The sequence below is a fragment of the Gambusia affinis genome, linkage group LG06 (genome assembly GCF_019740435.1).
Source record: "Gambusia affinis linkage group LG06, SWU_Gaff_1.0, whole genome shotgun sequence".
Classification (NCBI taxonomy): domain Eukaryota; kingdom Metazoa; phylum Chordata; class Actinopteri; order Cyprinodontiformes; family Poeciliidae; genus Gambusia; species Gambusia affinis.
The window spans coordinates 308,095-335,666 of NC_057873.1; the positions used below are offsets into that span (position 1 = coordinate 308,095).

Here is a 27,572-nt window from a genome sequence, read left to right on the forward strand (position 1 = left end):
TGTCTCTCACCAACCTTTCTGCAGACTCTGATGATAACACACTCTCATTACAGGACATGCAGAAGCTTATTACTCCACATGAAATGTCTAAATGGAAATCATGTGGGGCCACCTGCACACCACAAGACATTTGGATTGGTCCCAATGGTAATCCGTGTCTACCTGTTTATTTTTTCCATCCATTTTCTGTTATGACACATTCTATAGATCATGTGTCAAAGGGAGGAATGCTGAGAGAAATGGACAGAAATTGGTACACCCATAATTTTTCAAAATATGCGGCTGAATACTGTAATAACTGTCTCATATGTGCACAAAATAACGTAGCAAAAGGCTAAAAATTAACAGGAAAAGGAGCAGACCAACAAACTGAAGCCCCATTTCAACATCTGATGATTGACTACATTTAATTAACACCGGCAGAAGGAAAAAATGTTAAGTCATGTTTGACATGTTCTCTAAATGGGTTGAAGCATTCCCTTCCAAACATGCTGATGCATCCACAGTGGCAAAGTGTCTCCTAAGGGAGGTGTTACCACAGTGGGGTATTCCCAGGAAAATATCTAGTGACAATGGTTCACATTTTACAGAAAAAAATCTTAGAACAAATTTCACAAGTATTACAACTGGACTTGACGAAACACGGCAGTTACCAGCCACAGAGTGGTGGTGCTATTGAGCGAGAGAACGGATCGCTCAGGAACAAACTGATAAAAATATGTGAGGAAACAAAGTTAAACTGGGTACAAGCATTACCATTAGCCTTGCTTTTTAATGCATGTTCAATGCTGTCAGAAAAATAATCTTTCTCTAACAGATCAGATGAGAAGGATCTGGTCGCAGGCCCAAGGAGGCCTACCTGCCCCGGCTACAAAAATGTTGCATGACATACAACCTGGAGATTTTGTGTTAATAAAAAATTTCAGAAGGAAAAACTGGCGTTCCCCCCGGTGGACAGCACCTTTCCAGGTGTTGCTGGCGACCCACACCATGGTGAAGGTTGCTGAGCGGACCATGTGGATTCATGCCAGCCACTGCAAGAAGTTCCTGGGCACTCCACCCACACCTGACCAGACCAGGACAGAGGGTTCTACCTACAGAACCACCAGTGTTGACCTGAAATAATAAGCAACACCACCGATCGGCCCACTCAGTAGATAAGGATCTAGCTGAGGCAGCATCACTGACTTGGACTTCACACCGGACGTCATCGTGAGGGCCCTGACATCCGACCCAGGGGCAGATGACAGCGACCCTGAGGACGAGGAAGAAGATGTTGACAGACATTGGTTTCCTGAAAGAATAGACACTGTTGTCCAAAGTCTCAGTGGGTTTAACCCCAGACCTGGACAACAACCTGTTCCTCCATCATGGCCTGACCGCCCACTCACTGAACTAGTAGATAATACACTGCTGTGTCTAATCTTCACATGTGCCATTATTCTTCTGACCCTGTCAGCTGCCCTCATTGGAATCAACCCAAGAAGAACCAGAACCGTCAGCCTCATCCCAACTGTCAACCCAGGCTTCACTAAGATAGGATCACCTGTAACGACTGACCCACCTGTATCTGCTAAGAGTAAGAACACCACAGCCACATCCCCTCATGACACGTCTCAGCCAGACCACAACATCTCAGTTAAACTTAAAAAACCAAGGTCAGTACAAAAGGTTTCCCTGAAATCAATCCCTGAGGAGATGACAGCTCTCTGTGGTGCCTTAACCACCGTACCTAAAATAACTCAAAATGGCTACATCATAGGTCCTAAACATCCTAACTGCACGTTCCCTGGAATTAAAGATCCTAGCGTTTGTATTTTGATATGTTCTATTCTCAATGAATTGTATGGATCTTCCCACCCAGAACTAGCTATGAGTCTCCTCCCAGCACTAGGGTCTGTACTGAACAAAGTCAGATGGAACAAAATAATTCATGAAAATAGAGCTGATGACCACCCTGTTGGTGTTAATGCCATACAAATAAAAGCCCCAAGGCCCCCAGATGAATTGATAACCCCCTGTGTCACTAACTTAGCTGAAGAAGGCCCCAAATATAGATACATGGTTATTCTTTATTCTGAAAACACTCAGATTACGGTTAGACTTACCACCTGTGAAGTTCTAGACTGCGGAAACCACAAAAATTCTGAATTTCACAGAGGACAAGCAGCCTATCTGTGTCTGTATAATAAGTGTGCTACATGGAGATGGGTGTGTGCATACTCTGACAATACGTATAAACGTATTGTCAGAGTATGCAGACACAACGTAAGCCAGACACGTCTGGCTTACTCACAGTAGTCAATGCCTTTAACGTCTTACTTCTCCTTTTCTGCTGCCTGCAGACTGACCATCTGGCTTACTTCCCCAATCTAGTTATGAAGAAAACATCTTAGTTTCTCTGTGGAACTCCACTGCCTTCCCGCTCAGCTCAGCTTTGACATCTGCTCCAGTTACAACACAGTCTGTGAAAAACATGTCACTTCGCCTCACAATGTATCATTACTTCAGTTACAATTCTGTAGATTATCATAAATCATTCAACATAAACAACTTTCTATTTTTATTCAAACATAACATCTTATAATAATCATCTGAGGTCAATTCTATTCACCATTCATTCATTGTGTTCATTTCTTAATCTGCTCTTTATTACATCAATTCTTTGTATAATCATCAGTAAATCAAAGTACAAAAATCCTTATTTTATAATCATTAATATAACACACAAAAAAATTTTCATAATCAATTAGTAGATAAAATACAAGAACATGTATGTTTTTAATCAACAGTAAATCAAAATGCAAGATTACTTATGCCTCTCAGGCCTTTATGAATAATTTTCTGCATATACCTGGAAAGATCTCACCACTCTACAGTTCACCAGTTTTCACAACATTGGTCAAGAGTGTCTGCATGTTTTCTTTTTGTTTGTTGCTGCATGTTTTTTACTGCATGTACTTGGTCTGCGAGTCACCAGAACCTCATTATTCACACAGAGTTTGTATCTCCTTTACAAAGCCATGGTCTCGAAGCCATGGGTCCACTATGCATTGTACATGCACTTCACTACTAAGATGGATCACATCTGGTTCAGACTTGTAGGAACTGGATGTATTGGATGGGTTATTATGGCAGTGATGACTACACCACCTACAGGCAGGACATTGTATTACAAGCCAGAATGAACTATATTACATTTTTCACAACAATTCATAACCCAAACTAAGACAAGGACACAAGCTGAGATCAGGACCTGAATGGAATTGGCTACCTGACCTTTGACCCCAAATATCCTATCATATGCCCTCCTTGCAAAGTTGATGAAGATCAGATTTTGATGAAGTGGATTTTCTGTTATATTTTGTTTGTTAAATGTTTTGTGTTCCCTTCTTGTATAAGTTTTATTTAAGTAGGTTTAGTCCAGATACAAATTTCTGAATGTTGAACTTCCTTCCTGCTGCAGGAGCACAGAGACATTTTATCATAGATACATAGACGAATAGATTTCTAGGAGTCTGAAACATCTCTCTGCTCCTTCCTGTGGATGTGAAATGAAGATCATTTTCTCCTGGTTCCTTCAGTCTGCAGTCTCCTCCTCTAAGCTGCCTTCAGCTCTGGATCCTTCATCATGGAGGAGGATGTTTTCTGGTCCAGACATCTGGTTTCTCCTGGCCTGGAAACAGAGGATGGTTCAGCTTCAATGCAAGAACTTTCCCAACTGAACACATCATGCATGATACATGCAGTACCTTAAAGTAGAGGACCAGGACTGATCCCAGCAAACCCAGTAGGACAAAAACCAGACTGATGATCAAAGCAGGTAGAGAGACTGAAACTGAATGAAACAGATTCAGGATCAGCTTTCATCAGATGAGTCCAGTTAGAAATTAATCATATAGACCCTTGTTTTCATGCTGCCTGTAGATCTGATCATGAACATTAATATCATCAATCCTCCTCTCTGACCTCATGAATGAGGCAGACAGCTGCTGGTTCACCTGAAGCAGAACTTTTCCTGATGGACTCCATGACTTTGCCTGAGACAGTGAGGTTGAGAGGCTGGCTCATAGAGGAGAAGTTATAGAAGAAAACGTAGACGTGGTAAACGCAGCGGTAGGTTCCTTGGTGGGCGTGGCCAGCAGCAGAGAACAGGAAGAGGGCGGAGTGATTAACAGCTGGCAGGGTGTGGTTCTGAGTGTAGTTAGAGGTGCTGAAGATGAGCTGGAAGGAGCCGCCTTCATACTGAGGTCTGATGGAGCACATGATGCTGAAACTTGAGCCAATGAGGAGCTCAGACCCCTGCTTTCTGCCTGTGGAAACCCCGTCAGTGGAGGAAGAGAGGAAGATGAGCGGCTCAACCAGCAGACCTGGGAACGCAGAGGAAACACAGAGACAACTGGATCTAATCTGAGGTGAAAAACAAGATGGCATGCATGAGAAAGAGACAGGAGCTCATCACAGACTGGTTGCTATGGTTACTAGCATGTTTATACATGATTACTAGCACCTTTATGATAGATTTATAGTTTGTCAGTAATATTTAAACCAGTTTTAGTTTCTCTCCCCTCAAGGTTTCAGGTTCTTAGTTAAAGGTGACGGTTTCTCTGCAGACATCTGGAACCTGATGGAAGAAACAATTTAAAATAAATAAATATGAGAGTTCAGAGTTACCTGAGCAGATGAACTCGTGGCTCTGAGCACTGTTTTCATCATCAGGTAAACAGTTCTTTAATGCAGATCCTGAAAGCAAACAGTTAGAAATGATCCTCCAAACTGGTCTGTATGAAGCTTCCTTGGAATTTCTTGCTGAAACAGCAGAACCACAGTCCAGTTCAGCACAAACTACAGCAACTGAGTTCATGTTCCAGTAACGAGACAAAACATCCACTGGTCTCCACTCTTCTTGATGTAACATCTCCAGTCTCCCAGCACATCGGCTGGCCTCTCCCACCAACCTGATGGGCGCTTGATGTGAGCAGAGACAGAGAGTTCATTAATGAAGGAAGTGAAGCAGTGAACAGCAGCAGGTCTGCAGATCCTCCTCTACCTGAACAGGTGAGTCCAACAGCTTGACCAGGTGAGCAGCTGTTTCTACCTGAACTCTTCCTGCTGCTGCAGTTCAGCAGAGCAGACTCACTGCCTTCACACAGGAACTCTCTGCTCCCCACTGGAGCCTCTGCTTCTCCATAGAGCGCCCCCTGGAGGACTGAAGGAGGCCCACAGCCAATCTCCCTGCAGACCACCTTTGCATCCTGCAGGTCAAAGTCTTTTTCACACACTGAGGACCACGACTGGTTGGTCTTCACCTCCAGTCTGCCTGAGCACCGGTTGGTCCCTTGAACCAGCCTGACTGAGTCTGTGGATGCAGAAAGAAAAAAGGTTTAAAATATTTCAGAACTTTAATTTTCTAGATCCACATTTAAACATCTCTGAGTTTTATAAACATAAAGGCCAAGAAAACCAAACTAGAAAATCTCAGAGCATCAAAGGTGAAGTGAAACCGACTGAACCTGGAATTTTTTTTACATAATTTATTTTTGAGGTTTTGAGATTACAAAAGCACAATTTCAGTCTGTGATCAGATTCAAAATGTATTTTAGTTACATTTCAATTTACAAAAACAAAACAAAAAGATGGAACATGGGGGTTTTATTTTGGAGAGACATTACTTTCATGTGTGTAACTCACTAAATTATGTAGTAAATGGACACTTCCTGAAGGATTTCTGTTGATGACACTAAATGAAAAAAGACTCAACTCCGTTGCTCTCCACTGACTCCTCCCTTCCTCATTTCCTTAGTGTAATGTCCAGCGCACACTACACAATCTTAGTGCTGTCGGTCGATTGTCGGCCCATTTTCAAAATCTGAGATCACACATTATTCGACAGAAATCCTAGGTATAACGGGTCGATCGGGTTCGGTCGTGCCGTGTGATGTCCAACAGTGGGCACAACATAATGGCTAGAAGTCCAGTGAACTCATTTTAAAACCAGGCATTAATCAATGCTTTACTACAATCTACCTGCAATTCATGTGGCTCTAGTGTCAGCAAAACGTCCTGACTGAATGAAAATCATTATAACCTATTTATGTGACGTACCGGGTTCATCAACGTAGTGATTTCGCTCCAATTCCTCCCCTCGTCATTTCTATTTTCTTTGCACGAAATGTTTTATAAACATTAATGTTGTTTCCACATATCATCTCCAATGTCCGCTGGACTTCGGGTTGCTCGTGTCAGCTGTTTGGGATTCCCCTCTGTAATTTCCCCTCAGAAACAGGAGGAGAATCTGTGCATTCTGATTGGCTACCTGTCACATTCAACAGGCTGTGTTAACACTCCCAGCGGGGAAAACCCCTGATTTAGATCAGAGCGCCACAACGATCTACCGTAACACAACACACTCTACAGGATGATCACAAGAGACGATCTTAGTACAATCAAAGTTCTAAGATTGTCTTAAGGGGAAAGTGTAGGTGTGAACTAATGTGTAGTGTGAACTATTGCATCAGGTAGTCGATGTGCCCATCTTCTCTATTTAAATCTAATGATTACTGAAGGGCAATATGGTAAACAGACTTTATAATATGCACTGTTTTGGTTGAATGCAGTATTTATTTACACTTTGGCTTTATGTTATTTCGTTTTTATTCAAGTACATTTTTGTTAATGGAGACTGAGAATCAATTTTATTTTTATTTTTGTCATGATTTGCGGTGTATGAGGTGGTGAGGTAGACGCTAGAGACCCAGGTACGGTTAAATGATGGTTTAATGGTGACAAAAATAGTCCAAAATGTCCACGAACACGGGCAGCACGGCTGAGCTGGCTCCAGGCTCAAACGCCGGTAGCAACAGGTTATATGAGTGGACTGACAACAGACGTGAAGAGACGTTACCTAGACGTAGGACCTGACGAAGACACAGACACACAGGTGACACTAAATACACAGAGGGTAATCAGGGAACGAGACACACCTGGGGACTAATCAAGGGGGGACAGGACAACTCGGAGACTCAGACACACAGAAAACTAGAAATAAACACACAGGAAAACACAGAACATGACAATTTTTGGTTGTTTTGTTTATTTTGTTTATCAGTTCCAGTGTTGGGTTTTCTTTTTAAAATAAAGTGTATCTATCTTTGGCAGGAAATCACATGCATTATTATGTCATTTCCATTAAATCAGTGTAAAAAGGTCTTCAAACAATACTATCGTCTATCGCAATAGTTTTTTGAGACAATTAATCATTCAGCAAAATTTGCAATCGTGACAGGCCTACATCTGATAGATTTCATTAACCCACTCTATCCATTCTTCTATAGTGGGAGGTTCAGGGAGGAGCCAGCGTCTGGTGACAGTTTGTTTACAGGCTGTGATTAATATTTGAAACAGATAGTTTACCTTTTCAGGTAGGCATTCTGTGTCACCTCGAATAAAAATAGTACATTTAAAAGGTATTTTTATTTTCAATATTTTTTTGCATTTCTATACAATAATGTCTTATAATTGTACGCTCCCAAAATATATGCCAGTGGTTGGGTTCTATGTTTCCACATTGCCTCCAGCACTCAGGCTCCTCCTTGGTATGAGAGATTTTCTGTTTCAGTGTTATAAAAAAGTTTATGTAAGCATTTCCAGTTAAATTCTCTCCATGAGTATGAATTGGTACATCTCCAAACTGCTATGCAGTAACAAAGCTGTTTTTCTTCTGGGATTTTCATTTTACTTTCCTTTTCCCATTTTGTTTTCACATATAAAGTTGAATGTGTTTTTTTACTCATAAGTCCCTTACATAACCGTGATATAATACCTTTTTGGGATTTGGCCTAATATGCTGCTAATATTTCTTTAAGCTCTGGTTCCTGCTCATCTATATGTCTGATAATTTCCTGATTATGATAATGGTGTACTTGTAGGTATTTATAAAAATTCTGTCTTCCCAAGTTATAACTCATTTTAAGTGTTTGAAAGTCTTTTATTTGTCCTTTATCCATTAATGAGAAATGTGCTGTTATGCCTTAAGATGTCCAGTTACAGAATCCTGTATCTGTTTGATTTGGTTTAAAATCAGGATCATAAGCACACCATCTTATAACACCAGATCTTTAATTGGGATCTTATCTAAGGATTTACATTTTTGAGTTTAATCTCATCTAAATCTTTATTCCCATAAATTGCCTGTAAGGGGATGTCTGGAGATAGAGCCAATTCCATATCCTTCCATTGGGCGTTGTAGTTTTTATTAAAAAGGTTTATCAGTGGCCTGATTTGTGCAGAATAGAAGTAGTTCTTTAAATGCGGTACATTCATGCCCCCTTTTTCTTTTGAAAGTTGTAGTGTTTTAAATCTAATTATCAGCTTTTTTCCAGAGTCATATAAATCTGGAAAGCATTGTGTCCCACTCTATAAAATGCTTTTTGTAATTTCTCCCTGTAGGGATTGAAACAAGAAAATGAATCTTGGTAGTAGGTTCATTTTGACAGATTCAATTCTTTGGGTTAAACTCATGAAGGGTGTGACAGTGCATCGTTGTATATCCAGTCTAATATTGGTCAGAAGATCTTCATAATTACACTTAACTATAGTGGTTGTATCTTTGGGGATCAGAACCCCAAGGTATTTCAATACAGTTTGGTACCATTTAAGTTTTAGTTCAGTGCACAAAGAATTTGGTGGATTTTAAGTAAATGTGAATATCTGCATTTTTTCACATTCAGTTTATATCCTGCAAATTCACCAAAGCTGCTCAAGCTGTCAAATAATGTAGGCAGCGATGTGTTTGGTTCGCTTATGTAAAGCAACACATCATCCGCATATAGCGCCACCTTGTGTGCTTCACCAGAAATGTTTATACTCTTGATATTGTCAGTTTGCCTTATTAGTTGGGCAAATGATTCAATGTAAAGGGCAAATAGTAATGTAGCGAGTCCACATCCTCGTCTCATTCCACATTGTAATTAACGTGGAATTGCACTTATTTTTATCAGTGCAATCGGTTTTGTGTACAGTGACATGATTAACTCAATAAAAGTGGAGTGGAAACCAAACTTCTCAAGTTCTTTATATAGAAAGTTCCAGCTTATTGTATTAAAAGCTTTTACAGCATCGAGGCTGATCACTGCAGCTGGTGTTTGGTATTTTGAACGTGGTTCAGGATATGCAATGTGTGACCGATATAATCATGGGTTTGTCTCTGTGGGATAAAACCAGTCTGATCGGTATGAATAAGTTCTGGGAGTATCTCCTGTTTTCTGCTTGAGAGAATTGATGTGAATAATTTATAATCAATATTAAGAACAGAGATAGGTCTGTAGGAACTGCAGCTCAGATGGTCCTTTCCTTCTTTTGTAATAACAGATACTGTAGCTTGTTTCCATCTTGGTGACATTTTACCCTCTTTCAGAGCCGTGTTAAAACTCAGAAGGAGGAATGGTGATAACTCCGACTTAAATTGCTTTTGGAAGGAAATCCGTCCGGACCAGGAGATTTGTTTGTTTTAATCTTTGTAATGGTGCAAGAGAGATCCCGCTCTGTGATATTCAATATTAATCTTTGATTTTGATCATACAACAGAACAGGCAGGTTAAGTTGTTCAAGGAATTGTTTAATTTGATTCGATCTTCTAAGCTTGGTTGTGTGTATAATTGTTTACAATAAGTTTGGAAAACTTGTTTGATTTCATTTTATTTATAAACACCTCTCAGAATTTGGGTCCCTAATTTTATATATTGTATTTTCTGCTTGATGGTTTTTTAATTTTCTCCCAAAGAGTTTTGCTAATTTGGCTCTCGATTCATAAAATCTTTGTTTAGTATAAATATATTTTTTTAATTTTTCTTGAAAATTCATTGCATTAAGTTTATCTCTTAATACTTAAGCTTTATATGATGTTCTGGTTTTAGTTCTTATGTTTTGTCTCAACCTTTTTAATTTTGATGTTTAATTCTGATAGTTTTAATTGGTTTGCTCTCTTTCTTTGGACACAGAAAGATATAATTTTTACCTCTAATAACTGCTTTTAGTGCATCCCAAACTATTTCTGGACTAACCTCTCCATTATTGTTTTCTTTTAGAAATGTTTTTATGTCAGATTTGATTAGTTTTGTAAATTGGAAGTCATTCAGTCATACAGTTTACTCGTATTTAATCTCCATTGTGTACTTTTAGGGTCCTCTTCTAATTTTAAAGTTAATAATAGGGTTTATGATCAGAGAGGTCAATGTTGCCTCTCTCTCAGTTACTAATCTTATGACAATCTCTTTTAAAAGTAAAATAATCTGTTCTAGAGTTTATTGTATGTTCATGAGAGAAATTAGTATAATCACGGCTTGTTGGATATAAACTCCTCCAGATATCTATAACACCATATTGTGACATGAGATTATATTCAGCTATGGATTAAGTATTATATTCCAAACTCCTCCACAAATAAGTATACCAGCTTATTGTCCCATTAAATCAAATAGTTTTTATGAAATGAAAAGTTACTGCCAGGTGGAAGGTTTACATTACATAATGTTATACTGACTCCATCTATTCTACCTGTTATCAATAAATATCTTCCTTCTTGGTTGTTGGTTTCAGAAAGAAAATCAAATGGAAATCTGACATTCACCTGGCTACGCCCTGTCTGTGATCAGATTTATTCAATGAATAAAATATTTTACAGAAACCCATCCTTTTTAATTTTCCATGTTCCCCAGATATTTTGAAAATGTCTGATTTTCTTGAACTCCTCCTGGGATTTTGATGCATCGATTTCAAAGCAGCAGAGATTAAAAGTTGTTAAAATGATGAGTTTTTGTTCATCTATGTGGGCTAAACTGAAAACTTTATCTGGATATTTAAATTATTTTAGTTTCTCTCTCCTCAAGGTTTCAGGTTCTTAGTTAAAGGTGACGGTTTCTCTGCAGACATCTGGAACCTGATGGAAGAAACATTTTAAAAGAAATAAATATGAGAGTTCAGAGTTACCTGAGCAGATCAACTCATGGCTCCGATCACTGTTTCCATCATCAGGTAAACAGTTCTTTAATGCAGATCCTGACTGCAAACAGTCAGACCAGATCCTCCAAACTGGTCTCTCTGAAGCTTCCTTTGAATTTCTTGCTGAAACAGCAGAACCACAGTCCAGTTCAGCACAAACTGCAGCAACTGAGTTCATGTTCCAGTAATGATACCAAACATCCACTGGTCTCCACTCTTTTTGATGTTTCATCTCCAGTCTCCCAGCACATCGGCTGGCCTCTCCCACCAACCTGATGTCTTGATCTGAGCAGAGACAGAGAGTTCATTAATGAAGGAAGTGAAGCAGTGAACAGCAGCAGGTCTGCAGATCCTCCTCTACCTGAACAGGTGAGTCCAACAGCTTGACCAGGTGAGCAGCTGTTTCTACCTGAACTCTTCCTGCTGCTGCAGTTCAGCAGAGCAGACTCACTGCCTTCACACAGGAACTCTCTGCTCCCCACTGGAGCCTCTGCTTCTCCATAGAGCGCCCCCTGGAGGACTGAAGGAGGCCCACAGCCAATCTCCCTGCAGACCACCTTTGCATCCTGCAGGTCAAAGTCTTTTTCACACACTGAGGACCACGACTGGTTGGTCTTCACCTCCAGTCTGCCTGAGCACCGGTTGGTCCCTTGAACCAGCCTGACTGAGTCTGTGGATGCAAAAACAAAAAAGGTTTAAAATATTTCAGATCTTTATTTTTCTAGATCCACATGGAAACATCTCTGAGTTTGATAAAAATAAAGCCCAAGAAAACCAAACTAGAAAATCTCAGAGCATCAAAGGTGAATTGAAACCGACTGTACCTGGAATTTATTATTAATTTTTATTTCTGATGAATTTATCATATTTTTGGGAGATAAACATGTTAATAAATCCACTAAATGTAAAGCAAACTTTATAATCTGAATTTTTTTGTATTTCAGTTGAATAAATAATAAATTTGGCAAAATGAATCAACAGCGCCCCCTAGTTCATCCAGGCCATCAACCATAACAAACAAAAGGTTTTACTGCTATTTTCACTAAAAACAGGAAATCCACCATTTTTGATAAAAAGTCATTTTCTGTTAATTTTCAGTTTTTGAAAATGTCTGATTTCCTTGAACTCCTCCTGGGATTTTGATGCATCGACTTCAAAGCAGCAGAGATTAAAAGTTATTAAAATGATGAGATTTTGTTCATCTATGTGGGCTAAACTGAAAACTTTATCTGTATATTTAAATTATTTTAGTTTCTCTCTCCTCAATGTTTCAGGTTCTTAGTTAAAGGTGACGGTTTCTCTGCAGACATCTGGAACCTGATGGAAGAAACATTTTAAAAGAAATAAATATGGGAGTTCAGAGTTACCTGAGCAGATGAACTCATGGCTCTGATAACTGTTGTCATCATGAGGTAAGCAGTTCTTAAATCCAGATCCTGACTGCCAACAGTCAGAACTGATCTTCCAAACTGGTCTGTATGAAGCTTTCTGTGACTTTCGTACTGAAACAGCAGAACCACAGTCCAGTTTAGCACAAACTGCAGCAGCTGAGTTCTTCTCCCAGTTACGATACCCAACATCCACTGGTCTCCACTCTTCTTGATGTTTCATCTCCAGTCTCCCAGCACATCGGCTGGCCTCTCCCACCAACCTGAAGTTGTCTTGTTCTGAGCAGAGACAGAGAGTTCATTAATGAAGGAAGTGAAGCAGTGAACAGCAGCAGGTCTGCAGATCCTCCTCTACCTGAACAGGTGAGTCCAACAGCTTGACCAGGTGAGCAGCTGTTTCTACCTGAACTCTTCCTGCTGCTGCAGTTCAGCAGAGCAGACTCACTGCCTTCACACAGGAACTCTCTGCTCCCCACTGGAGCCTCTGCTTCTCCATAGAGCGCCCCCTGGAGGACGGAAGGAGACCCACAGCCAATCTCCCTGCAGACCACCTCTGCATCCTTCAGGTCAAAGTCTTTTTCACACACTGAGGACCACAACTGGTTGGTCTTAACCTCCAGTCTGCCTGAGCACCGGTTGGTCCCTTGAACCAGCCTGACTGAGTCTGTGGATGTAGAAAGAATAAAGGTTTAAAATATTTCAGAACTTTATTTTTCTAGATCCACATGGAAACATCTCTGAGTTTGAGAAAAATAAAGGCCAAGAAAACCAAACTAGAAAATCTCAGAGCATCAAAGGTGAAGTGAAACCGTGTTAATAAATCCACTAAATGTAAAGCAAACTTTACAATCTGAATTTTTTTGTATTTCAGTTGAATTAAAAATAAATTTGGCAAAATGACTCAACAGCGCCCCCTAGTTCATCCAGGCCAACAACCATAACAAACAAAAGGTTTTCTTGCTATTTACAGTAAAAACAGGAAATCCACCATTTTGGATCAAAATTCATTTTCTGTTAATTTTCAGGTTTTGAAAATGTCTGATTTCCTTGAACTCCTCCTGGGATTTTGATGCATCGACTTCAAAGCAGCAGAGATTAAAAGTTATTAAAATGATGAGTTTTTGTTCATCTATGTGGGCTAAACTGAAAACTTTATCTGGATATTTAAATTACTTTAGTTTCTCTCTCCTCAAGGTTTCAGGTTCTTAGTTAAAGGTGACGGTTTCTCTGCAGACATCTGGAACCTGATGGAAGAAACATTTTAAAAGAAATAAATATGAGAGTTCAGAGTTACCTGAGCAGATGAACTCATGGCTCTGATGACTGTTTTCATCAAGAGGTAAACAGTTCTTTAATGCAGATCCTGACTGCAAACAGTCAGACCTGATCTCCCAAACTTGTTTTTTTTTTAATTTCCATGACTTTCTTGCTGAAACAGCAGAACCACAGTCCAGTTCAGCACAAACTGCAGCAACTGAGTTCATGTCCCAGTCATGAAGCCAAACATCCACTGGTCTCCACTCTTTTAGATGTAACATCTCCAGTCTCCCAGCACATCGGCTGGCCTCTCCCACCAACCTGATGTTGTCTTGATCTGAGCAGAGACAGAGAGTTCATTAATGAAGGAAGTGAAGCAGTGAACAGCAGCAGGTCTGCAGATCCTCCTCTACCTGAACAGGTGAGTCCAACAGCTTGACCAGGTGAGCAGCTGTTTCTCCCTGAACTCTTCCTGCTGCTGCAGTTCAGCAGAGCAGACTCACTGCCTTCACACAGGAACTCTCTGCTTCCCACTGGAGCCTCTGCTTCTCCATAGAGCGCCCCCTGGAGGACTAAAGGAGGCCCACAGCCAATCTCCCTGCAGACCACCTTTGCACCCTGCAGGTCAAAGTCTTTTTCACACACTGAGGACCACGACTGGTTGGTCTTCACCTCCAGTCTGCCTGAGCACCGGTTGGTCCCTTGAACCAGCCTGACTGAGTCTGTGGATGCAGAAAGAAAAAAGGTTTAAAATATTTCAGAACTTTATTTTTCTAGATTCTCATAGAACCATCTCTGAGTTTAACAGAAATAAATGCCAAGAAAACCAAACTAGAGAAACTCAGAGCATCAAAGGTGAAGTGAAACCGACTGTACCTGGAATTTTATAATTTATTTTTATTTTAGCAGAATTTATCATATTTTTGGGACATAAACATGTTAATAAACTCACTAAATGTAATGAAAACTTACAACCTTAAATTTTTTGTATTTCAGTTGAATTAAAAATTAATTTGGCAAAATGACTCAACAGCGCCCCCTAGTTCATCCAGGCCAACAACCATAACAAACAAAAGGTTTTCCTGCTATTTTCAGTAAAAACAGGAAATCCACCATTTTGGATCAAAAGTTAATTTTCTGTTAATTTTCAGGTTTTGAAAATGTCTGATTTCCTTGAACTCCTCCTGGGATTTTGATGCATCGACTTCAAAGCAGCAGAGATTAAAAGTTATTAAAATGATGAGATTTTGTTCATCTATGTGGGCTAAACTGAAAACTTTATCTGGATATTTAAATTATTTTAGTTTCCCTTTCCTCAATGTTTCAGGTTCTTAGTTAAAGGTGACGGTTTCTCTGCAGACATCTGGAACCTGATGGAAGAAACATTTTAAAAGAAATAAATATGAGAGTTCAGAGTTACCTGAGCAGATGAAGTCAAAGCTCTGATAACTGTTTCTATCATAAGGTACACAGTTCTTTATTCCAGATACTGACTGAAAACAGTCAAAACTGATCCACCAAACTGGTCTGTATGAAGCTTCCTTTGAATTTCTTGCTGAAACAGCAGAACCACAGTCCAGTTCAGCACAAACTGCAGCAGCTGAGTTCATGTTCCAGTAACGATTCCAAGCATCCACTGGTCTCCACTCTTTTTGATGTAACATCTCCAGTCTCCCAGCACATCGGCTGGCCTCTCCCACCAACCTGAAGTTGTCTTGATGTGAGCAGAGACAGAGAGTTCATTAATGAAGGAAGTGAAGCAGTGAACAGCAGCAGGTCTGCAGATCCTCCTCTACCTGAACAGGTGAGTCCAACAGCTTGACCAGGTGAGCAGCTGTTTCTACCTGAACTCTTCCTGCTGCTGCAGTTCAGCAGAGCAGACTCACTGCCTTCACACAGAAACTCTCTGCTCCCCACTGGAGCCTCTGCTTCTCCATAGAGCGCCCCCTGGAGGACTGAAGGAGGCCCACAGCCAATCTCCCTGCAGACCACCTCTGCATCCTTCAGGTCAAAGTCTTTTTCACACACTGAGGACCACGACTGGTTGGTCTTCACCTCCAGTCTGCCTGAGCACCGGTTGGTCCCTTGAACCAGCCTGACTGAGTCTGTGGATGCAACAGATTTAATCACAGAATAATGGAAAACTATCTTCATCTTTTAACAATGGACAGGATATGAAATCACCTGAACAGACGATCTCTATTATCGTTATCTATTTCAAAGCAAATCCACAGTGAGCTGTCTGCAAGCTCCAGCTGCTGATGTAACTGTGGACAGTTCCAATCATTCACTGGTTCTCATCTCCAGATCCTTCTTCCAGTCTGCCAACCAGTCTCTTCCAGGTGCCAGTCTGAGTTCATCAGACAGCGCTGGAAGAAACAACATTTACATGTTGGGTTACAAAAAGCAAAGACAGATTTAGGATGTGTTGACAGGATCCTGTTGATCATGTTTATTTTATCTTCTCTTGATTTTTCCTCCTGTTAGAGGCAGAGCTATCATGGATGGTTCTGATCTAACCATCTTTATGTTGGAATGGCCTAGTCAAAGCCCAAACTTTAATGTCATTTACGCTCTGTAGTAAGACCTGAAATGTTTCTTATTATTCACCTTTTCTACTCCTTTATATTTTATTTCTTTACTGAAACCAACCAAAGTCAAATTTATTGTTTTTGTGTAAAAAGTTGTTAAATCCAGAAGATTCTGGTTCTGATTCTGATTCTGAATGCAGAGCAACCAGAAGCAGAGCAGCTCATCAAACCTTGTAGATGAGCTGGTAGATAACTTCCATCGTAAAATTTCAGATGTCATTGATTTCATTGCCTTAAAAAAGTGAAGGTCGTGTGGAAACCTCCATCAACAGTTAAATCTGCAAGACAATTTTGCTGTAGGGCCGAATGTAAATGTAGGAAAACTCAAATTTGTTTATTATGAAATCTATTAAGGAAGACTGTGAAGCTATTACTCTACACTAAAACATGCAAAGGAAACATTCTTTGCAGAAATTATAAACAGAAACATGAACAATGATTCACAGTTGATTTACAGACAAACAACCTGACCTGCAATGAATTTGCAAAATATGCTGCAGAGAAAATTAAAAATATTAGAGGGTCAACATTCACTGCCACACAGAATCTAATATCCATGTTATGCCCAAAGATAATAACATCCACAACTTCAGTTCTGCCTGTCATCATCTGATCTGATTCTAATAGTAAACTCTTTTCTCATCAGGTGTTTTCCCCCAGCAGTTTTCAAACCACTGATATAAAAAACTAATAATTACTGCAGAATTACAGGCCGATCTCCAACCTTTCATTCATCAGCTAAATTATTGAAAAGCTGTTTCAACAATTAACTCTGCAAAACAACCGAAACACTGAGTTCCTTTAATCTGGACTAAAATCCCAGCTGGTCAGATTTGCTGTTGAAACATAATAAATGAAACACTGAACAACATTTTGATGTGTAACGACACTTTGACAAAATGTACTGTTTACTGGTTTACTGTGTGGTGTCTTTAGGACTTTTTGTGTTTTTATGACGTAAAGCTCTTTGAACCGCCTTGGTGCTGAAATGTGCTTTACAAAATAAACTGATCGATTGATTGATTGATTCTAATCTGCAGCACAGCGCCTGACACTCCCACGTCAGACGGAGCTCAGAAGCTCACCAACACAACCAAGCCGGTTTCACCAACACAATGACCGTGGTACTGCTGGGCTTGGTTGGCCAGCAAACTAGGCCTGAACCTCAACCTGTGGAGCCAAGAGGAAGATGAGAGAATTCATGCAGAAGGAGCCATTTTATGTGGCTTTTTACACCTGTGCAGATTCAGCTGCTGCAGAGTTTCTGCAGCTTCTCCTTATCAATCAATCATCAGATTATTTAGCATAAGATTTTTACATATTTACAAAAACACAATAAAACACAATTTTACCAACAATTAGCAGCAAGCAAGTAGACAATATAAACATCACTAACTGTGTAGCAGCGCTCTGATCTGAGACTAGAAACAGTTTCCAGTTTTATGTTTGTATCATTGTAACATTTTTAATTTGAACTCTGGTGAATATTTTTTTTTGTTTGAAAGTGGAGTCCTACCTGAGCTGCAGAGACACAGAAGCAGCATCAGAGCTGTTTGGTCCATGTTTCCTCTGGATGTGGAGTGAAGCTTCGTCTCTTGATGTGATCAGGATGAGGCTCCAGACTCTGAAGACTTCCTACTTTAAGCTTTTTTATCTGCTGTTTCCTGAACGTCACAGTTCAGGTCTTTGGCTGCTTTCAGAGACAACGCCTCCTTCCTATGATCCGATAATGAAGATGGGTTCATACTGGGCCTACTGGGATTCAGGTGTGTCACCAGTCTCTGTTGTTCCTGTGTTTAGTTCAGGCTTTGTTCTGCATGTGCAGAAAAAAGAAAATGATAATTAGTTACACAGTAATAATAAATAAATTTGCCTTTAAAATTAATCACACAAGTGACATGTAGGCCCAACAGTAGACTTAAACATGAATAAAATCAATCTGGTTGTGTTTGTTTTTTTCTCCTGCAAACTTTGCTTCAATTCTATTTATGTTTTTCCATCTAATCTTAAGAAATCACAGTCAGACAGAGAGAGTCATGAAACAGGAAGAGCAGGTTTCCTGGAAAAAGAGGAAGTAAGTTCCCAGCTTGCTGATTCATGAAAATAGTTGAGAGACTATTTCTTGTTTCAAAGCATTCAAGTTTTAAAGGATAAAGTGTAAACATTTTTAGTAATTGGATAAGATTCAAAACAAAATACTTATATTTCATCCATCCATGCATCCGTCCATCTTCTTCTGCTTATCCAGAGTCGGGTCGCGGTGGAAGCAGCTTATATAATATATTACTCATACCCAGCCAGCATGCATGGATGGGCCCCACTTGGGTTTGTTGTGGGCTACATGGGTTATGAGTGGGCATGAGTTTGAACCCCTAACATTTTTTCTTTTAATTATTTTACTCTAGAACAGTCCAGTCCAGTCTGGATGTCCTCTAACATCTTTGTGACATTATCTGATTTAAATGTGCGCCATGTCAGGTATATGTAAACTCATCTTCTGCTGCTTTCTCAAAATTAAGTCATGGTTCAGAGTGGACTTTTGTCCTTGCTTTGTAAGTTTTTGATCAATTGGTTTTGTAGCAGGATGAAGGATGCCCCAGTATGGAGGACACCTGGCACCTAATTACCTCAGTGGGTGTGAGCATAAAGGCAGACTCTCTGACCTGTTCTCTTCATGCCTGCATTTGGTCACACTTCAGTGGGACGTTTACTTGGTTAACTTGCAGTGGTCAAACTCAAAATACTGAAATCAGTAAGTAATGTTTCTCCTTCTGTACAAGAACGCAATTTTAGTTGGTTAATTCAAATTGTTTAAATTTAGAAGCTGCCTGAAGTCTCCTGTTACTGGGATGTGGCTGTAATTTATCTTCCCCAGTTCAGCTTGGCAACTAGTGATGGTGAGATGAAGCCTCATGAGGCATTGTACCACTTGAGCCAAATGGTTTGAGAAAGGGTTAATTTCTTGAGGCTTCATGTGCACACAAAACCACCTACTGGCCAGGTGTATAATCACAGCCAGCTGTATCTTAACACATGTGATGCGTTGAATTTTTGTCTATTATGGCTCTTGGGAATGACTTCACAAAAGGTGAAGGACGAAATAATTTCTCCACATAAATTATGTATACACAAATGTGTATAATAAAATATTGTTTGAAAGTATTCTCTGTGTGTAATTACTCCCAAAATAGTAGTGTCATGTGATATGGCAAGTTGTGTAATAATGTTTTTCGGTGACTCTAGAAAAATGGCAAAAGTTTAATCAGGCAGAGGACAGTGAAAGTGCTTGTGGAACTAGGGAGGGGTAGTAGAATAGGCTAATGCTTGTAACTTGATGATTTCATTCATTTTATTAAGAAACAACAATTTCTCCACAGTTTTAGGTTTCAAATTTTTCTCTTTTTTGACACTACTTCAGCCTTTGAGCCTTTGAAAGACACGCTCACATGGCACACATGATGCCGGGCTGCATAAATAAATAAGTGCAAGTTTGTACAGATTGGGGTACAGTGACTGATGATTAGCCCAGTATTCCAGGGAGTTCTCCAGCCTGCTTATGTTTGCCACTGACAGGTAGCGCTGGACCTAGGTAGGCATCCATGTTGATGGATGTCCACATATCTGATGTAAGGCGTGCTCCTTAGCAGACTCATATTTGGCCTCCACCATGGCCTTCAGAGCCTAAAGGAATAAATTTATATATATATAGATATATATCTATAGATATATATCTATATATATATATGGACGCTCTTTGTGGATGGTAGTTCCTCCAGAGATCCAAACTCTGGTGCTATTCTGAGCAGTCATGCTGTTGTTACATCAACTGAGGTGGTTGAAGCTAAAGCTGTTCCAGTCTGTTCAGCACAGGGCTGTGAACTCATTGCTCTAACATGTGCATGCATTCTCTCCAAAAATAAAAATAAAAAGTCTGTTAATCTGTACATCGATTCCCACTACAAATACGGTGTTACGTTCGATTTTGGGTCCTTATGGAAACATAAGAATTTCCTGAAATCTGATGGAAAACCTATCCTGCATCATAACATTGTTTATGACCTTTTAGAAGCCATCACTCTCCCTGCTCGCATAGCAGTGATGATGTGTGCTGCTCACACTTGTGGTAAGGATGTGGTTTCAACAGGAAATGCTGTCGCTGACTACACCGCGAAGACTGCGCAGCGTATCTGCAGTTGTCTCTCCCCAACCTTTCTGCAGACTCTGATGATAACACACTCTCATTACAGGACATGCAGAAGCTTGTTACTCCACATGAAAAGTCTAAATGGAAATCATGTGGGGGCCACCTGCACACCACAAGACATTTGGATTGGTCCCAATGGTAATCCGTGTCTACCTGTTCATTTTTTCCGTCCATTTTCTGTTATGACACATTCTATAGATCATGTATCAAAGGGAGGAATGCTGAGAGAAATGGACAGAAATTGGTACACCCATAATTTTTCAAAATATGCGGCTGAATACTGTAATAACTGTCTCATATGTGCACAAAATAACGTAGCAAAAAGCCAAAAATTAACAGGAAAAGGAGCAGACCAACAAACTGAAGCCCCATTTATACATCTGATGATTGACTACATTTAATTAACACCGGCAGAAGGAAAAAATGTTAAGTCATGGTTGACATGTTCTCTAAATGGGTTGAAGCATTCCCTTCCAAACATGCTGATGCATCCACAGTGGCAAAGTGTTTCATAAGGGAGGTGTTACCACGATGGGGTATTCCCAAGAACATATCTAGTGACAATGGTCCACAGTTTACAGCAAAAATCTTAGAACAAATTTCAGAATATTACAACTGGACGTGACGAAACACGGCAGTTACCATCCACAGAGTGGTGGTGCTGTTGAGCGAGACAATGGATCGCTCAATAACAAACTAATAAAGTTATGTGAGGAAACAAAGTTAAACTGGGTACAAGCATTACCATTAGCCTTGCTTTTTAATGGACGTGCAATGCCGTCAGAAACATAATCTTTCTCTAACAGATCAGATGAGAAGGATCTGGTCGCAGGCCCAAGGAGGCCTACCTGCCCCGGCTACAAAAATATTGCATGACATACAACCTGGAGATTTTGTGTTTATAAAAAATTTCAGAAGGAAAAACTGGCGTTCCCCCCAGTGGACAGCACCTTTCCAGGTGTTGCTGGCGACCCACACCATGGTGAAGGTTGCTGAGCGGACCACGTGGATTCCTGCCAGCCACTGCAAGAAGTTCCTGGGCTCCCCACCCACACCTGACCAGACCAGGACAGAGGGTTCTACCTAGAGAACCACCAGTGTTGACCTGAAATAATAGGCATCACCACCGATCGGCCCACTCAGTAGATAAGGATCTAGCTGAGGCAGCATGACTGACTTAGACTTGACACCGGATGTCATTGTGAGGGCCCTGACACCCGACCCAGGGGCAGATGACAGCGACCCTGAGGACGAGGAAGAAGATGTTGACAGACATTGGTTTCCTGAAAGAATAGACACTGTTGTCCAAAGGCTCATTGGGTTTAACCCCAGACCTGGACAACAACCTGTTCCTCCATCATGGCCTGACCGCCCACTCACTGAACTAGTAGATAACACACTGCTGTGTCTAATCTTCACATGTGCTATTATTCTTCTGACCCTGTCAGCTGCCCTCATTAGAATCAACCCAAGAAGGACCAGAACTGTCAGCCTCATCCCAACTGTCAACCCAGGCTTCACTAAGATAGGATCACCTGTAACGACCGACCCACCTGTATCTGCTAAGAGTAAGAACACCACAGCCACATCCCCTCATGACACGTCTCAGCCAGACCACAACATCTCAGTTAAACTTAAAAAACCAAGGTCAGTACAAAAGGTTTCCCTGAAATCAATCCCTGAGGAGATGACAGTTCTCTGTGGTGCCTTAACGACCGTACCTAAAATAACTCAAAATGGCTACACCATAGGTCCTAAACATCCTAACTCCACGTTCCCTGGAATTAAAGATCCTAGCGTTTGTATTTTGATATGTTCTGCTCTCAATGACTTATATGGCTCTTCCCACCCAGAACTAGCTATGAGTCTCCTCCCAGCACTAGGGTCTCTACTGAACAAAGTCAGATGGAACAAAATAATTCATGAAAATAGAGCTGATGACCACCCTGTTGGTGTTAATGTCATACAAATAAAAGCCCCAAAGCCCCCAGATGAATTGATAACCCCCGTGTGTCTCTAATTTAGCTGAAGAAGGCCCCAAATATAGATACATGGTTATTCTTTATTCTGAAAACACTCAGATTACGGTTAGACTTACCACCTGTGAAGTTCTAGACTGCGGAAACCACAAAAATTCTGAATTTCACCAAGGACAAGCAGCCTATCTGTGTCTGAATAAGTGTGCTACAGAGATGGGTGTATACTCTGACAATGCGTATAAGCGTATTGTCAGAGTATCTACCTAAACGTAGAAGCCAGACACATCTGGCTTACACACAGTAGTCAATGCCTTTAACGTCTTACTTCTCCTTTTCTGCTGCCTGCAGACTGACCATCTGGCTTACTTCCCCAATCTAGTTATGAAGAAAACATCTTAGTTTCTCTGTGGAACTCCACTGCCTTCCCGCTCAGCTCAGCTTTGACATCTGCTCTAGTTACAACACAGTCTGTGAAAAACATTTCACTTCGCTTCACAATGTATCATTACTTCAGTTACAATTCTGTAGATTATCATAAATCATTCAACATAATCAACTTTCTATTTTTATTCAAACATAACATCTTATAATAATCATCTGAGGTTAATTCTATTCACCATTCATTCATTGTGTTCATTTCTTAATCTGCTCTTTATTACATCAACTCTTTGTATAATCATCAGTAAATCAAAGTACAAAAATCCTTATTTTATAATCATTAATAAAACACACAAAAATTTCATAATCAGTAGATAAAATGCAAGAATATTTATGTTTTTAATCAACAGTAAATCAAAATGCAAGATTACTTATGCCTCTCAGGCCTTTATGATTCATTTTCTGCGTATACCTGGAAAGATCTCACCACTCTACAGTCCACCAGTTTTTACGACATTGGTCAAGAGTGTCTGCATGTTTTCTTTTTCTTTGTTGCTACATGTACTTGGTCTGCCAGTCACCAGAACCTCATTATTCACACAGAGAGTTTGTATCTCCTTTACAAATCCATGGTCTTGAAGCCATGGGTCCACTATGCATTGTGCATGCACTTCACTACTAGGATGGATCACATCTGGTTCAGACTTGTTGGTACTGGATGTGACAAAGTATTACAAGCTAGTATCAACTGTATTGCATTTGTCACACAACAATTCATAACCCCACTAAGACAAGGACACAAGCTGAGTTCAGGGCCTGAATGACCTTTTAAATATTCTACCATATGTTATCCTTGCAAGGTTGATGAAGATCAGATTTTAATTTAGTGGGTTTTCTGTTATATTTTTTTGATGAATGTTTTGTGTTCCTTCATATATAATATATATATATAGTATATATATATATATATCTATATATATATATATATATATATATATATATCTATATATACATATATATATATATATATATATATATATATATTCCTTTCTGCTGCAGGAGCACGGATACATTTTATCATAGATACATAGACGGATAGATTTCCAGGAGTCTGAAACATCTCTCTGCTCCTTCCTGTAGATGTGAAATGAAGATCATTTTCTCCTGGTTCCTTCAGACTGCAATCTCCTCCTCTAAGCTGCCTTCAGCTCTGGATCCTTCATCATGATGGTTGTTTTCGGGTCCAGACTTCTGGTTTTTCCTGGCCTGGAAACAGAGGATGGTTCAGCTTCAATGCAAGAACTTTCCCAACTGAACACATCATGCATGATACATGCAGTACCTTAAAGTAGAGGACCAGGACTGATCCCAGCAAACCCAGCAGGACGACAACCACACTGATGATCAAAGCAGTGAGAGAGGCTGAAACTGAATGAAACAGATTCAGGATCAGCTTTCATTAGATGAGTCCAGCTAGAAGATAATCATGTAGATCCTTGTTTTCATGCTGCCTGTAGATCTGATCATGAAAATTAATATCATCAATCCTCCTCTCTGACCTCATGAATGAGGCAGACAGCTGCTGGTTCACCTGAAGCAGAACTTTTCCTGATGGACTCCATGAGTTTGCCTGAGACAGTGAGGTTGAGAGGCTGGCTCATAGAGGAGAAGTTATAGAAGAAACGAGACGTGGTAAGCGGTAGGTTCCTTGGTGGGCGTGGCCAGCAGCAGAGAACAGGAAGAGGGCGGAGTGATTAACAGCTGGCAGGGTGTGGTTCTGAGTGTAGTTAGAGGTGCTGAAGATGAGCTGGAAGGAGCCGCCTTCATACTGAGGTCTGATGGAGCACATGATGCTGAAACTTGAGCCAATGAGGAGCTCAGACCCCTGCTTTCTGCCTGTGGAGACCCCGTCAGTGGAGGAAGAGAGGAAGATGAGTGGCTCAACTAGCAGACCTGGGAACGCAGAGGAAACACACAGACAACTGGATCTAATCTGAGGTGGAAAATAAGATGGCATGCATGAGAAAAAGACGAGAGCTCATCACAGACTGGTTGCCATTGTTACTACATGTTTATATATGATTACTAGCACCTTTATGATAGATCTATACTCTGTCAGTAATATTTAAACCAGTTTTAGTTTCTCTCTCCTCAAGGTTTCAGGTTCTTAGTTAAAGGTGACGGTTTCTCTGCAGACATCTGGAACCTGATGGAAGAAACATTTTAAAATAAATAAATATGAGAGTTCAGAGTTACCTGAGCAGATGAACTCATGGCTCTGATCACTGTTTTTATCATCAGGTAAACAGTTATTTAATGCAGATCCTGACTTAAAACAGTCAGACCAGATCCACCAAACTGGTCTCACTGAATCTTCCTTTGAATTTCTTGCTGAAACAGCAGAACCACAGTCCAGTTCAGCACAAACCACAGCAACTGAGTTCATGTTCCAGTAATGAGACGAAACATCCACTGGTCTCCACTTTTCTTGATGTAACATCTCCAGTATCCCAGCACATCGGCTGGCCTCTCCCACCAACCTGATGGGTGCTTGATGTGAGCAGAGACAGAGAGTTCATTAATGAAGGAAGTGAAGCAGTGAACAGCAGCAGGTCTGCAGATCCTCCTCTACCTGAACAGGTGAGTCCAACAGCTTGACCAGGTGAGCAGCTGTTTCTACCTGAACTCTTCCTTCTGCAGCATTTCAGCAGAGCAGACTCACTGCCTTCACACAGGAACTCTCTGCTCCCCACTGGAGCCTCTGCTTCTCCGTAGAGCGCCCCCCGGTGGACTGGAGGAGGCCCACAGCCAATCTCCCTGCAGACCACCTTTGCATCCTGCAGGTCAAAGTCTTTTTCACACACTGAGGACCACGACTGGTCGGTCTTCACCTCCAGTCTGCCTGAGCACCGGTTGGTCCCTTGAACCAGCCTGACTGAGTCTGTGGATGCAGAAAGAAAAAGTTTTAATATTTTTCAGATCTTTATTTTCTAGATACATGGAAACATCTCTGGAGGTCTGATGGAGCACATGATGCTGAAACTTGATCAATGAGGAGCTCAGAGCCAGTGGAGGAAGAGAAGATGAGCGTCAACCAGCGACCTGGCTTATAGAGAAAGCTTATTTATGAATTTTTCTAATCGGCCAGGTGGAAAACAAGATGGCAGCATGAGAAAGAGACTGGAATATATCACAGACTGGTTGCCATGGTTATGTGCATGATACATGATTACAGACCCTCATCATGATAGAAGAAATGCATAGTCTTTCAAGTAAAAGAAACAGAGCTCTCTCCTCAAGGTTTCATGGTTTCAGTTAAAGGTGACGGTTTCTCTGCAGACATCTAACCTGATGGAAGAAAATAATTATTTTAGTGCTATACAGCTGTCAAGTGTTGAGCAGTGAAAGGCTTAATACACTGTTTCCATCCAGGTAAAAATTCTTTAATGAACAGTTGATTTTGAACAAACTTAATTTGAAACTAAAACTACTCTTTAATTTCAGGAACCAGGAAATTAATGCAGATCAAAGGAGATCTTCAGTTGGGTTGTGCTGCAGTGACACAACCTGGTTCATACATGTTTGCAGCTCCATGTTGGCAGCCTGCTCTTCCAGCGTGGAGGAAGGAAGAGAGCGTCTGCTTGATGGGGGTGCGCAGGCTTGGAGACAGGTATTATTATGTAAAAGCTAACTTAACTCCTGTTTGCTTCTTTCCTTTTCTTCTGTCTGAGACTGTGCATCTGACCCCTGACCTCAACTCAATCCAGTCTTGCCATGACATGATGTTCCTCCCTGTCACTAGCTGATGACAGCACTCAAGGAGACAGAGAAGAGTTCCAACACCTTCAGTCACTGATGAAATGCTGGTCTTAAAGTTCCGATGCCTGTGAACTGCGATTCAGAAAATTCCTGCATGGTGTCCTGCTGGACATTGGACTGAAACTAGATTCCTGTTTGGGTGCAATTGAACATTTAAACAACCTCCGCTGATCTACTCGCTGACATCAAAACCAAGAAGGAAAATGATGTGCTTCTGTGATGAAGACAACGAACTGAACTGTTTGATGCTGTCTCATTTGTGAACTGTTTGGACATTGACAGAGGGACAGTCTGGACAACTCAGTCCGACATCAGAGCCAGTTACATGTGACTGCTGAGGGTCAGAGGAGGAGGAGGATTGCACCCCCAGATGCATGGAGGCAGAGACAGTGAGTGTGTCGTTTAAAGATAAGTGTTTAAACTCAGCTGTTCAGAGATCCTGTCCTGTTTTCTGCTTTGGGCAACCTGGATTCTTGCATATTGCGCTTGTCCCATGTGGGCCAGCTTCTGATCTTCCTCATGTCACTCTGTTTATTGACCAAAGAAATATGACTGAATGGTTACATTTGTGTGACACCAGAGGGTGTTGCTGTGGTAATCTGACTTATGTTCATTCGTTCATTTTATAATGCATGATGAAGCTGTTCCACATTTTTTTTGGAGTTGAGGGCACTAAATGAAAAATGCTTCCTTGAATTCTATTGTTGTTCATGATCTTTTTCTCCTCTTTTACAGACACATACAGCATACAGTGTTTGGCTGTGGACTCTGTAGTTCTGGAACATGTTCAACTTCCTAGACATGGTGGCAGAGAGGTGGCTGATCATCTTCACAATTCTATTTGGATGTTTCTGTAACAGAACTGATTGTTAATCTGGTTCTGTTTCAGAAACAGGGGGGTGAGAGGAGAATTCTCTAATGTGTGAGCACAATGCTAGATCCTATGGAGAAGAGACAA

General features: G+C 40.6%; 1 protein-coding gene across 1 annotated transcript; it reads right to left on the minus strand.

Annotated features, from left to right (window-relative positions):
* Positions 1-1,947: 1,947 nt before the first annotated feature.
* Positions 1,948-25,706, minus strand: LOC122832713 (scavenger receptor cysteine-rich type 1 protein M130-like). The gene is made up of 9 exons (XM_044119741.1): positions 25,428-25,706; positions 25,052-25,345; positions 15,440-15,748; positions 15,064-15,357; positions 12,742-13,050; positions 12,366-12,665; positions 4,002-4,370; positions 3,753-3,838; positions 1,948-3,676 (listed from the first exon to the last, which is right to left on the minus strand). Exons 2-9 carry the CDS (start codon positions 25,293-25,295, stop codon positions 3,581-3,583), a joined length of 2,007 nt encoding a protein of 668 aa, XP_043975676.1. The 5' UTR covers positions 25,296-25,345; positions 25,428-25,706; the 3' UTR covers positions 1,948-3,580.
* Positions 25,707-27,572: the final 1,866 nt, after the last annotated feature.

Excerpts from the sequence above, each read along its gene's own strand:
- LOC122832713 (XM_044119741.1), bottom strand. The coding sequence starts at position 25,295 with ATGTTACATCAAGAAAAGTGGAGACCAGTGGATGTTTCGTCTCATTAC. Across the intron at positions 4,371-12,365 it reads CCATGAGTTCATCTGCTCAG|GTCTGCTGGTTGAGCCGCTC; the intron begins GTAACTCTGAAC and ends CTGCGTTCCCAG. Across the intron at positions 3,677-3,752 it reads TCCTGGTCCTCTACTTTAAG|GCCAGGAGAAACCAGATGTC; the intron begins GTACTGCATGTA and ends CTCTGTTTCCAG.